Source organism: Rana temporaria, chromosome 9, assembly GCF_905171775.1.
Source record: "Rana temporaria chromosome 9, aRanTem1.1, whole genome shotgun sequence".
Lineage (NCBI taxonomy): Eukaryota > Metazoa > Chordata > Amphibia > Anura > Ranidae > Rana > Rana temporaria.
This window is the reverse complement of record NC_053497.1, coordinates 11,233,847-11,247,519: the sequence shown is the minus strand read 5'-3', so window position 1 is coordinate 11,247,519 and position 13,673 is coordinate 11,233,847. Positions and strand designations below refer to the sequence as shown.

At 44.9% G+C, this 13,673-nt stretch overlaps 1 protein-coding gene across 1 annotated transcript in view; it reads right to left on the bottom strand.

The window, feature by feature from the left end:
• Positions 1-13,673, bottom strand: part of FRMPD3 (FERM and PDZ domain containing 3) — a 166,435-nt gene that overhangs the window by 90,161 nt on the left and 62,601 nt on the right. Inside the window, exon 3 of the mRNA XM_040322776.1 lies at positions 3,916-4,061. Coding sequence (XP_040178710.1) covers positions 3,916-4,054 — 139 coding nt within the window. The 5' untranslated portion in view covers positions 4,055-4,061. The remainder of the gene's footprint in view (positions 1-3,915; positions 4,062-13,673) is intronic.

Below are 13,673 nucleotides of genomic sequence, written 5' to 3'. Positions count from 1 at the left end.
TACTTGCCGACCTGCCGCCGTCATTCTACGGCGGCAGGTTGGCTCTCCTGCGCGAGAGCCCGTAGCTCTACGTCGGCTCTCTCGCAGGCAACTAGGGGCGCGCGCGCCCCCCGCTCGCCCCCGACTCCCGTGCGCGGGTGCGATCGCCGCCGGGCACACGCGATCGCTCGTTACAAAGTGGGGACCGGGAGCTGTGGGTGTAAACCCACAGCTCCCGGTCCTGTCAGGGGGGGAAATGCTAATCCTCTGTTCATACAATGTATGAACAGAAGATCAGTGATTTCCCCTAGTGAGGCCACCCCCCCTACAGTAAGAACACACCCAGGGAACATACTTAACCCCTTCCCCGCCCCTTCACTGCCAGTGACATTTTTATAGTAATTCAATGCATTTTTATAGCACTGATCGCTATAAAAATGCCAATGGTCCCAAAAATGTGTCAAAAGTGTCCGCCATAATGTCGCAGTACCAAATAAAATCGCTGATCGCCGCCATTACTAGTAAAAAAAAAATATTAATAAAAATGCCATAAAAGTACCCCCTATTTTGTAAACGCTATAACTTTTGCGCAAACCAATCAATAAACGCTTATTGCGATTTTTTTTTTACGAAAAATATGTAGAAGAATACGTATCGGCCTAAACTGAGGAAAATTCTTTTTTTTTTATATATATATATTTTTGGGGGATATTTATTACAGAAAAAAGTAAAAAATATTAATTTTTTTCAAAATTGTCGCTCTATTTTTGTTTAAAGCGCAAAAACTAAAAACCACAGAGGTGATCAAATACCACCAAAAGAAAGATCTATTTGTGGGGAAAAAAGGACGCCAATTTTGTTTGGGAGCCACGTCGCACGACCGCGCAATTGTCAGTTAAAGCGACGCAGTGCCGAATCGCAAAAAGTACTCTGGTCTTTGACCAGCAATATTTTTCCGGGGGTAAAGTGGTTAATGGCAACTATAATCACAGGCAGTGTTACTCTCTGTGTCCCCAGCTTCGTGGTGTCTCGTAGCAGTAACACCTATGCCAAAATCTGGAGGTGGGGTCTCCTCCAGCCCCTCCCACTTCACATTCCTCACCAGTCAGCTGACCTCTAGTCTCTGCCCCCAACCCATGTCGTGAACTAAATGGGCGGCTGTGAAGAGGCTGAGTGGGCGGCCGCGGGCTCCAAGAAGTGGGCGGCCGCAAAAAGTCTGGAAGAGTGGTGCGGGCTTCAGGAACATCTCAGGATCTGGTGACCCCTGGCAAATCATCATTTGACCCCCGAGGGGGTCCCGACCCCCAGGTTGAGAACCACTGATCTATATGCTTCTCCCAGTCTGGCCTCTTTCTGTGGTGTGTGCCATCTCGCTTGTGGTCGCTGCCTTGGTCCTGCTACATCTCCAAGACCCGCAGTGGTCCTGCCAACAGTCTTGACAGATCAGCTGACCGCTACCCAGTAGACACTTCTTCAAGCAATCTCCAGCAGATCTACCTAATCAACGCCCTTGCTTCTTAGGGTCTTGCTCTCCCTTTTCCTACCACCATGGATACTCAACAGTTAGCCACAAGGGAAGCCCACTTGTCAATTTGGCCTCCAATCGGGTATGTGACAACTATGTTGGCGTACACTATTTTATTAAGACATATAGTTAACCTGGTTGAAAAAAGACACAAGTCCATCCAGTTCAACCAACAACATTTAAACCAATAATAAATATACATTTTATTGAATAATTTGTGTTGCTGGTTTTGGATGGCACCAGGAAAGTCCCATTTTTTTCTATACTTGGTTTCCACTGTGTGAAGGGATGAGGTGCCATCACCCAGGCCCGTCGCTACAGAACAGGCAAAACAAACAATTGCTTGGGGCCCCGAGCTGGCCTGGGGCCCCCCAACTTCCCCTTCCCAGGCTGTTGCATGGCCGAGCTCCTCTTCCATCCACCTGGAGTCCTGTCAGGTATCGCGCGTGGTACAGGAGATTCTGTTTCCTGTTCCCCGCCGGACTGACAGGAAGTGCACACTGAGTGCTCACTTCCTTTCAGTCCGGCCGGGAACACAGGAAACTGAATCTCCTGTACCGCACGATACCCGGGGCCTGGCCCGGGCACTATCTGATAGGGGACTGGGGAAGAGGAGCTCAGCCACGCTACAGCGGTAGCCTACAGGGAAGAAGGGGAGGTAAGAATAGAAAAAAAAAAATAGTGTAGCGTTAACGTAGGTTTTGCATGCGGGTGGGGGGGTGCTTGGGGGCCCCCACTTTGCTTGGGGCCCCCAAATTCCTTCAAACGGCCCTGCCATCACCCATCAAGGTACCCTTAGGTACAACTGAATGTTCATGGTTATAAGCAATAACACCACGTCAACTGGACCTTGCCTTATAGGAGTTTAGCCTTCGACTTGATCAGCTGCAGGCTAAGGGTTCTGGCAATGCTATTTATTTATTTATTTTTGTCCTTTGGTTGAACTCAATGGACATGTGTCTAGAACTCCTCTTTATATTGCCACAAAAAAAATTAAGCAATACATGGATTTGCATAGTAAAACATGCAATGCTATAGATATTCTTTACATTCCAAAGAGTAGCTCTGGTCTGTAGGGACATACACTACATTGTCAAAAGTATTGGGACGCCTGCCTTTACACGCACATGAACTTCAATGGCATCCCAGTCTGTAGGGTTGAATATTGAGTTGGCCCTGCCCTTTGCAGCTATAACAGCTTCAGCTCTTCTGGGAAGGCCGTCCACAAGGTTTAGGAGGGTGTCTATGGGAATGTTTGACCATTCTTCCAGAAGCGCATTTGTGAGGTCAGGCAATGATGTTGAACGAGAAGGCCTGGCTCGTAGTCTCAGCTCTAATTCATCCCAAAGGTGTTCTATCGGGTTGAGGTTAGGACTCTGTGCAGGTCAGTTAAGTTCCTTGACCCCAAACTCGCTCATCCATGTCTATATGGACCTTGCTTTGTGCACTGGTGCGCAGTCATGTTGGAACAGGAAGGGGCCGTCCCCAAACTGTTGCCACAAAGTTGGGAGCATGAAATTGTACAAAATGTCTTGGTATGCTGACTCCTTAAGGCCTCGTACACACGATAGGTTAACCAGAGGACAACGGTCTGAAGGACAGTTTTCATCGGTCCAAACCGATCGTGTGTAGGCCCCATAGGTTATTTAACCATCGGATAAAAAAATGTCAACTTTCTTTAAAATGTAACCGATGGATACCTAACCGATAGTTCAAAACCGATCGTTAGTACGCACAACCATCGGTTAAAAATACACGCATGCTCAGAATCAAGTCGACACATGCTTGGAAGCATTGAACTTCGTTTTTTTCAGCACGTCGTTGTGTTTTACGTCACCGCGTTCTGACACGATCTGGCACGACGGACCATCAGTCAGCTTCATAGGTTAACCTAGGACAGACCGTTGTCCTCTGGTTAACCTAACGTGTGTACGAGGCTTAAGGGTTCCCTTCACTGGAACTAAGGGGCTAACCTCAACCCCTGAAAAACATCCCCCACACCATAATCCCCCCCTCCACCAAATGATTTGGACCAGTGCACAAAGCAAGGTCCATAAAGACACGGATGAGCGAGTTTTGGGGTGGAGGAACTTGACGGGCCTGCACATAGACACGCTCCTAAACCTTGTGGACAGCCTTCCCAGAAGAGTTGAAGCTGTTATAGCTGCAAGGGGCGGGGCCAACTCAATTTCGAACCCTACGGACTAAGACTGGGATGCCATTAAATTTCATGTGTGTCTAAAGGCAGGCGTCCCAATACTTTTGCCAATATAGTGTATATACAATGCTCTGAACTTGCACGTGAAATGATTACATAGCAAGTTTCAGATGTTACTTCAATAAATTATTATTTACAATGGAATAGACTGAAATAATAATAATAAAAAAATGAATTAATCTTTTAGTTTCACCTTCAATGACAGATCGTACAACAACGGGTCCTGCACTGCCAGCAACAAATCCAAAGCCAACTCCTGGTTGACGAGAAATGGTGACTTGACGTATAGACTGAGGGGTCAGCTGACCACATTCCATAGCACACGTCCACATCACATGACTGCACAAAGAGAGGAGACAGGAGTAATTAGATGGTCAAGAATTAGCTAAATGGTGACTATGTTTAACGATGTGGACCAACAAAATCCAAGGTACTGCTACTTAGTATCCTCATGGCAAGTAAAAATATTACAAAAAACAAAAATAAGTAGAAAAGAGATACTTACCTTAGACCTAGGGCCCTAATTATAATTTATAGGGCCCCATAGCAACATTTTGAATGCTATAAAAATGTTATTATAAATTTCTTTAACCACTTAAAGCGGATGTGCCATGGGAAAAAAATATTAAAAGCCAGCAGCTACAAATACTGCAGCTGCTGACTTTTAATATTAGGACACTTACCTGTCCTGGAGTCCAGCGCCGATCGCAGCAGAGGACGAGCGATCGCTCGTCTCTCTGCTGCTCCCCCCGCCATCCACGCTGAGGGAACCAGGAAGTGAAGCGCTGTGGCTTCACTGCCCGGTTCCCTACGGCGCATGCGCGAGTCGCGCTGCGCCCGCGATTGGCTCACACGCTGTGTGCTGGGAGCCGAGTGTTCCCAGCACACAACGGGCGACAGACGGGAAGTCAGAAAAACCCGTCTTTTGCCCGTAGCGTGTGGCCGGAAGTGGGTGCAAATACCTGTCTTTAGACAGGTATCTGCACCCCCCTCCCCCCTGAAAGGTGTCAAATTTGACACCGGAGGGGGGGAGGGTTCCGATCAGCGGGACTCCACTTTAGGGTGGAGAACCGCTTTAAGCCCCGGACCAATATGCAGCTAAATGCCCAGAGGTGTTTTTACAATTTGGCACTGCGCTGCTTTAACCGATAATTGCACGGTCATGCAATGTTGTACCGAAACAAAATTTGCGTCCTTTTCTTCCCACAAATAGAGCTTTCTTTTGGTGGTATTTGATCACCTCTGCGGTTTTTATTTTTTGCGCTATAAACAAAAATAGAGCGACAATTTTGCAAAAAAATGCAATATTTTTTACTTTTTTCTATAATAAATATCCCCCAAAAATGTATAAAAAAAAATTTTTTTCCTCAGTTTAGGCCGATACGTATTCTTCTACATATTTTTGGTAAAAAAAATCGCAATAAGCGTTTATCGGTCGGATTGCGCAAAATTTATTGCGTTTACAAAATAGGGGATAGTTTTATTGCATTTTTATTATTTTTTTTTTTTACTACTAATGGCGGCGATCAGCGATTTTTTTCGTGACTGCGACATTATGGCGGACACTTCAGACAATTTTGACACATTTTTGGGACCATTGTCATTTTCACAGCAATGTGAAAATGACAGTTGCAGTTTGGGAGTTAACCACAGGGGGGCGCTGAAGGGGTTATGTTTCACCTAGTGTGTGTTTACAACTGTAGGGGGGTGTGGCTGTAGGTCTGACGTCATTGATCGAGTCTCCCTATAAAAGGGAACACACGATCGATGCGCCGCCACAGTGAAGCACGGGGAAGCCGTGTTTACATACAGCTCTCCCCGTTCTTCAGCTCCGGGGAACGATCGCGAGGGGGCGGCTAGAAACGAATAGCCGCCCCCTCATCCCAGATCGCTCCCACATGATTAACGACCGCCGTATGTACCGTGGGGGGGTCCCGATCGGACCCCCGACCCACGTCTAGGCAGCGACATGCGGGAACGTCGTTATGCCTGTCATGCCATTCTGCCGACGTATATGTACATGCGGCGGTCGTTAAGCGGTTAAATGATGTTTGTTTTTACATACTACAGACCTCAACTGTTTTGTCTGATATTAGGAGGAGACACCAAGATCTTTTTTTTACAGCCTCACTTTAATTTTGGAATGCTGACCAGGACGACTGGAAAACCGCTCATGTGTACGAGGCATAAGGGCCTATTTACACCAGTGAGCTGTGGCAACAAACTGGAATAAAAAAAAATCAGAATGGTCTTTATTAGAGGTAGCAGTCAAAAATGTTAAAAAAGCCAATGTGTTTTTGGGATTACAAAAGCCCCCCTTCATTGGGGCCAACCAGTGGTAGTTCTAAAGTCTACACTACTGTGATATTATTGATGGGAAATTTCCATTCATCATACAAACAGGAATTACAGCAGTCTAAGAAAGACGATCGTGGACACTTACTAGTGGGTTGGCACTTCCACCATTTCTTACTTTTGAAGTTTTTTACAAGGGCCACTTGTAACGGTGTATGGACGGGGAGCTGCCAGCTAAACCCATGAAGGAATATCCTCACCAAACCCACAAGGGCACAGTGGAGCGTCTTTGTACTATTACACAAGCAATACAAAATTTAAAGGGGTTCTAATTCTTCCCTACAACTAAAGAAAAATGTTTTAGCTATACCTATACAACACTTCAAGTCACACGGTCACTGTGCACGCACAACCACCCAACACATTCCCATTGCACACATTCCTGGGCCAGGCCTGAAGTAAAGCGAGTGCTGTAACAACTGCCGTTCACTGGTATCAACCTAAATAAGAACTTATGTCACCAGCACATTATGGATACATGGTCAACAGTCCAAGAGTTTATCTAAAGCAATCATAGCAAGGCAGCTGCAATGTTTGGGGGCCACACATGACTCCAACTTAATCCCACTGTATGTTGAAACATAGCCCCCCCCCCCCTGTCTTGGCCCCACTGTATGTAGGAACTTAGCTACCATCTCTTGGCCCCACTGTATGTAGGAACTTAGATACCCTCTCTTCTTCCCACTGTATGTAGGAACTTAGCTACCATCTCTTGGCCCCACTGTATGTAGGCACTTAGCCATCCTCTCTTCTTCCCACTGAATGTAGGAACTTAGCTACCATTTCTTGGCCCCACTGTATGTAGGAACTTAGATACCCTCTCTTCTTCCCACTGTATGTAGGAACTTAGCTACCCTCTCTTCTTCCCACTGTATGTAGGAACTTAGCTACCCTCTCTTGGCCCCACTGTATGTAGGAACTTAGCTACCATCTCTTGGCCCCACTGTATGTAGGAACTTAGCCATCCTCTCTTCTTCCCACTGTATGTAGGAACTTAGCTACCCTCTCTTGGCCCCACTGTATGTAGGAACTTAGCTACCATCTCTTGGCCCCACTGTATGTAGGAATTTAGATACCCTCTCTTCTTCCCACTGTATGTAGGAACTTAGCCATCCTGTCTTGGTCTCACTGTATTTAGGAACTTAGCTACCCTCTCTTCTTCCCACTGTATGTAGGAACTTAGATACCCTCTCTTCTTCCCACTGTATGTAGAAACTTAGATACCCTCTCTTCTTCCCACTGTATGTAGGAACTTAACCATCCTGTCTTGGTCTCACTGTATTTAGGAACTTAGCCACCCTATCTTGGTCCCACTGTATGTGGGAAGGTAGCCACCCTGTCTTGGTCTTACTCTATGTAGGAACTTAGCTACCATCTCTTGGTCCCACTGTATGTAGGAACTTAGCCATCCTCTCTTCTTCCCACTGTATGTAGGAACTTAGCCATCCTGTCTTCTTCCCACTGTATGTAGGAACTTAGCCATCCTGTCTTCTTCCCACTGTATGTAGGAACTTAGCCATCCTGTCTAGGCCTCACTGTATGTAGGAAGGTAGCCACCCTGTCTTGGTCTTACTCTATGTAGGAACCTAGCTACCCTCTCTTGGTCCCACTGTATGTGGGAATGTAGCCACCCTCTCTTGGTCCTACTGTACTTTAGGAATTTAGCCACCCTATCTTGGTCCCACTGTATGTTGGAAGGTAGCCACCCTGTCTTGGTTCCACTGTATGTAGGAACTTAGCCATCCTCTCTTCTTCCCACTGTTTGTAGGAACTTAGCCATCCTGTCTAGGTCTCGCTGTATGTAGGAACTTAGCTACCCTCTCTTGGTCTCACTGTATGTAGGAACTTGGCCACCTTGTCTTGGTTTCACTGTATGTAGGAACCTAGCCACCCTCTCTTGGTCCCACTGTATGTGGGAATTTAGTCACCCTCTATTGGTCCTACTGTATTTAGGAATTTAGCCACCCTATCTTGGTCCCACTGTATGTAGGAAGGTAGCCACCCCGTCGTGGTTCCATTGTATGTAGGAACTTAGCCACCCTCTCTTGGCCCCACTGTATGTAAGAACATAGCCACCCTCTCTTGGTCCCACTGTATGTAGGAACATAGCCACCCTCTCTTGGTCCCACTGTATGTAGGAACAAAGCCACCTTCTGTTGATCCCACTATATGTAGGAATGTAGCCACCCTGTCCTGGTCCCACTGTATGAAGGAAAGAGCAAGTCCCGTGTGGCCTTAAAACGTTGCACTTGAATTGCTTTAAATAAACTCTTGGACTATTGACCATGGATCCATGGTGTGCTGGCAACATATCTTCACATATTTAAACTTTACAATGCGTCAGCCCGTTGCCAACGTGTCAACATATACCTAACCACAACAAGTCAAGCTGTTCTTCAATGGCAAGTAACTCAAAGCAGATAAAAAAAAAACATTTAATGCAGATGTATTCACTGATACCTCATTAAATGTATTTCTTCAGATCCAAGCAAAGTACCTAAATTTGGTCTGATGGATCTTAACAAAACCATCTTAATGTGTAGAACTCAAGAACCTTATGAACCCCACAAAGACGTAATTGGGGGGTCCAGACAAATGGCAAATCTTAAATAATGCACCGCAAAGCGTCTAATGACTGAGGCTGTAGGGTGGGAAGGAGAGAGCATATTTGACCTGTTTGGGCTATGGGTTGGGTCTGCAGACCCAATAATCCAAGGGGACATCAGTTTTCCAGGGAGTATTCCATATTAGGCCAGTATAGGTGTCCTCGGTAGCACATACTTGTTCAAGTACTATCACTATGTCTGATGCAGGGTTCCTCTTTATCCAGCTGAAGCCTTGATATGTTGTATGGCTCACCTTCAGGGAAAGACTGGGCGGGGGGGCTTGCACCCCAGGCCAGTACAAATTATTTATGATGGACTCCCTAACGAAAACCTCAAAGCGGGACTAGCAGTTGATGACACCTTCTGGGTGGTATGTAGCTATCTGCTACCTGTTCCGACCTGTAATGCCAATGCTTTACAGACAGAAGTCTTCTATCATCAACTTCCTTTGAGGAGGCTCTACAATGGTATGGAGCCAAATACAGAGAGATTATGAAGGAAGTCAATAATAACTCAGCTCAACCAAGATTTGAAGATATGATTGAAAGTATTTGCCTTAGTAGTGTCTCAGCTACCCAGTACCCCATCCCACCCCAGCAGTGTCTCAGCAGCTCAGCTCACCCTGCTTTACCCTTCAAGAGTGACTCAGCAGCTCAGTTCCCCCTCCTCCCCTTTGCTAGAAGTAACTAAGGAGCTCAGCTCTGCCTACTTCCCCCTTCCAGCAGTAACTCGTCAGCTCAGCTACCTTGCTACTCTCCCAGTAGTGTCTTAGCTGCCCTGGCCCCCCACCCTAGAAGTGACTCATCAGCTCAGCCCCCCTGCTCCCCTCCCAGTAGTGACTCAGCTACCCTTTTCCCTTCCCAGCAGTGCCTCATCAGCTCACCCCCGGTCACGTTTATCCAGGAGTAACTCAGGATCTTTGGTCAGCTTACTCCCACCTTCCAGTAGCTACTCCTGCTCGCCCTTTCTGCCAGCCTAGCTCCCCCTTCCAGCAGCCTTTCAGCCTTCCACCTATAATGTAAACAGAAAGCAGCAGCTTTGAAGGGCAATCAGATTGAGCTGAGATGTGGAGAAAGAGGCCTGGAGAACAGTATGAACTTTTAGGCCCCGTACAGACGAGCAAACATGTACGATGAAAACGGTCCGCCGGACCGTTTTCAGCGTACATGTCTGCCCGGAGATTTCTGTATGATGGCTGTACACACCATCATACAGAAATCCGCGCGTACTCGATACGCGGCGACGAGGCCGCGCCGTCGCCACGACGATGACGCGGTGAAGTGCGCGGCCCTGGCAGTTCAATGCTTCCACGCATGCGTCAAAGTCATTCGACGCATGTGAGGGATGGCGGCCGCTCGGACATGTACGGTAGGTCTGTACAGACGACCGAACATGTCCGACGGACAGGATTCCAGCGGGCATGTTTCTAAACATGTTTAGAAATATTTGCCCGCTCGAAAAAGGCCCGGCGGGCAAATGTACGGTGGAATCCTGTCCGCTCGGCTGTACAGACGACCGAACATGTCTGCTGAAACTGGTCCGCGGACCAGTTTCAGCAGACATGTTCGGTCGTCTGTACGGGGCCTTAGAATGAATTGCTCTGCAATGCATGCAGCTACGTAGGTCAGTGGCGGCTTTTTTTTCTGCCATGAACGTTAAGAATTAATTGCTCTGCAATGCATACAGCTACGTAGGTCAGTGGTGGCTTTTTTTTTTTTTTTAAAGCTCATTTACTAATTATTTAGAATATGTAAATATTGAATATCCATAGCCTGGTTTTAGATTTAATTTAGGAGGCAGCGGAGGTTTGTGGGGGATTTCGATTTGTTCACTCCTCTTAGTCCCAATGCTGCCTAACAAAATGTTGACTTATTACTTGTTCTGTAAACAATGGTGGACATTTGTCCACATAGCAAGGTCACTGTCTGGAAGTCATCCATGTCCAAAGGCCTGTTGTGTACATCTACGTAGCAAAGGGTGCCTGTACTAATAGCGGACAATGTTCTCAGCAGCACTTCAATGTTTTGTTCTCTTAGTGGAACGATTAATCTCCAGCAAGCAGAGTGACATTCAACTTTACCAAACCTCCAAAGAGCCATTATGTGTTATTGCCGTTGTAGTGTAGAGCTGATTATATGATCATGCATTCCACAGAAATTACTCCATCATGACCATTATCATGTTGCCAGTGACCATAAATCACTATGCACAAACAAGCTAAATCACCACTTTGTGAGCAGGAAAGTAGCAATGTACCCTGTAGTATATACTAATGTACTCTAATGCCGCGTACACGCGATCAGTCCATCCGATGAGGATGGACCGATGGACCGTTTTCATCGGTTAACCGATGAAGCTGACTGATGGTTTGTCGCGCCTACACACCATCGGTTAAAAAAACGATCGTGTCAGAACGCAGTGACGTAAAACACAACGACGTGCTGAAAAAAACGAAGTTCAATGCTTCCGAGCATGCGTCGACTTGATTCTGAGCATGCGTGGATTTTTAACCGATGGTCGTGCCTACTAACGATCAGTTTTGTCCTATCGGTTAGGAATCCATCGGTTCATTTTAAAACAAGGGGCCATATTCTGAGTAAAGTTACGATAGAGTATCTCAGGATACTCCGTCGTATCTCTCTTTTTTGGCCAGTGTATCTATGCGAGTGATTCTTAGAATCATTTTCGCATAGATACGCTGAAGATCCGACAGGTATAAGTCACTTACACTGTCGGATCTTAAATGTAATTACTCCGCCGGCCGCTAGGTGGCGTTTACGTTCAGGTCTCATTTGTTTATGCAAATGAGCCTGATACGCCGATTCCCGAACTAATTTGCGTTGCGTAACCGTCGCTTACGTCGTTTGCGTAGGCGTAAGGTTACCCCTGCTATATGAGGGGTAACCTTACACCAGTCCCACGTAGGCCATGTTAAGTATGGCGTCGGGTCCGCGTCGTGTTTTCCCGTCGGGTACGTCGTTTTACTAAGTCGTTCTTGAATACGACTTTACGTCAATGACGCACACGTCGGCGTCATTGATGTTTTACGCCGAGAACTGGAGCATGCGCACTGGGCTATTTTAAGCCCGGCGCATGCGCAGTTCCTTAGAATCGGGGGCGCGCTTAATTTAAATAGAAGCCGCCCCCTTGGATATACGCGGGGATACGCCGGGCCAATTACACTCCGCCGCCCCAAACTACGGAGCAAGTGTTTGGGGAATACAGCACTTGCTCCTGTAGGTTGGGGCGGCAGAGTGTAAATGGCTTACGCGCCGCCCGCCTACTTTATTTAAGAATATGGCCCCTTGTGCCTTTTTTTAACCGATGGTTACCTAACCGATGGCGCCCACACATGATCGGTTTTGACCGATGAAAACAGTCCATCAGACCATTCTCATTGGTTTAACCCATCGTGTGTACGCGGCATTACAGTCTGCTGATCCTGTGTGCGACCGGGCATCATTTTCCTGTAATATATTATTATATATTATAATATATCACATTATATTATCTAAAATATATTATAATATATGATTAGTTATTATTATTATATTATTTATATAATATATGATCTACTGTATATAGTATCATATATTATATTTATAGTATCCTATATCATTATATATTATTTATATTATATGACAGTATTATTACATTATATTATTTTCTGTATATAGTATCATATACATATATGATATTATAGCACCATATAATATATTATATTTTCTTAGTATATATAGTATCATATATTATTTATATTATATCGTATTATCTACAAAGTATCATAAATAATTATTTATAGTATATTATATCAGGGTTTGACAAATTTGCTTGGAATCCAGGAGCCAGCTAAAAAAGTTAGGAGCCAGAAAACGCACCCCGTCCCGACGAGCTTGCGCGCAGAAGCGAACACATACGCGAGCAGCGCCCGCATATGTAAACGGTGTTCAAACCACACACGTGAGGTATCGCCGCGATTGGTAGAGCGAGAGCAATAATTCTAGCCCTAGACCTCCTCTTTAACTCAAAACATGCAACCTGTAGATTTTTTTAAACGTCGCCTATGAAGATTTTAAAGGGTAAAAGTTTGTCGGCATTCCACGAGCGGACGCAATTTTGAAGCGTGACATGTTGGGTATGAATTTACTCGGCGTAACATTATCTTTCATAATATTAAAAAAAATGGGGATAACTTTACTGTTGTCTTATTTTTTTAATTAAAAAAAGTGTAATTTTTTTCCCAAAAAAGTGTGCTTGTAAGACCGCTGCGCAAATACGGCGTGACAGAAAGTATTGCAACAATCGCCATTTTATTCTTTAGGGTGTTAGGATAAAAAATATATATAATGTTTGGGGGTTCTACTTAGAGGGAAGAAGATGGCAGTGAAAAATAGTGAAAAATTACATTAGAAGTGCTGTTTAACATGTAATGCTTAACTTGTAATACCAATGGCCACCACCAGATGGCGCCAGCTCACACATCTGGTGGTAATAACTTGTAATACCCACGGCTCACCACCAGATGGCGCCAGCTTCCAAGCCAAGTCGCCAGGACACCATTTCTCGTCGCCATGGCGACCTGGCGCCCGGGATTTGTCGAGCCCTGTATTATATACTGTATTTAGTTGTCAGAAATGATTATATATTATATCTTATTATCTATATAGGATTGTTTATAATTATTTATATTATTATATGATATTCTGTATATAGTATTATATATATTATCTTTACAGTATCATATGTTAATATATATTCTATTACATTGTATCATTTATATTATATACAGTATATAATATAGTATTATTATATACATATTATATAATGTAGATTTGTATCTTTGGTGATAAATGACCATATTATGCTATATTACAGTATATTATTTATATTTTATCATATGATATAAATAGAATCATATGTTAATGTACTGTATATTATATTACCATTTATATTATATGTAGTATTTTCTTTACAAGAAAAAAAAACATTT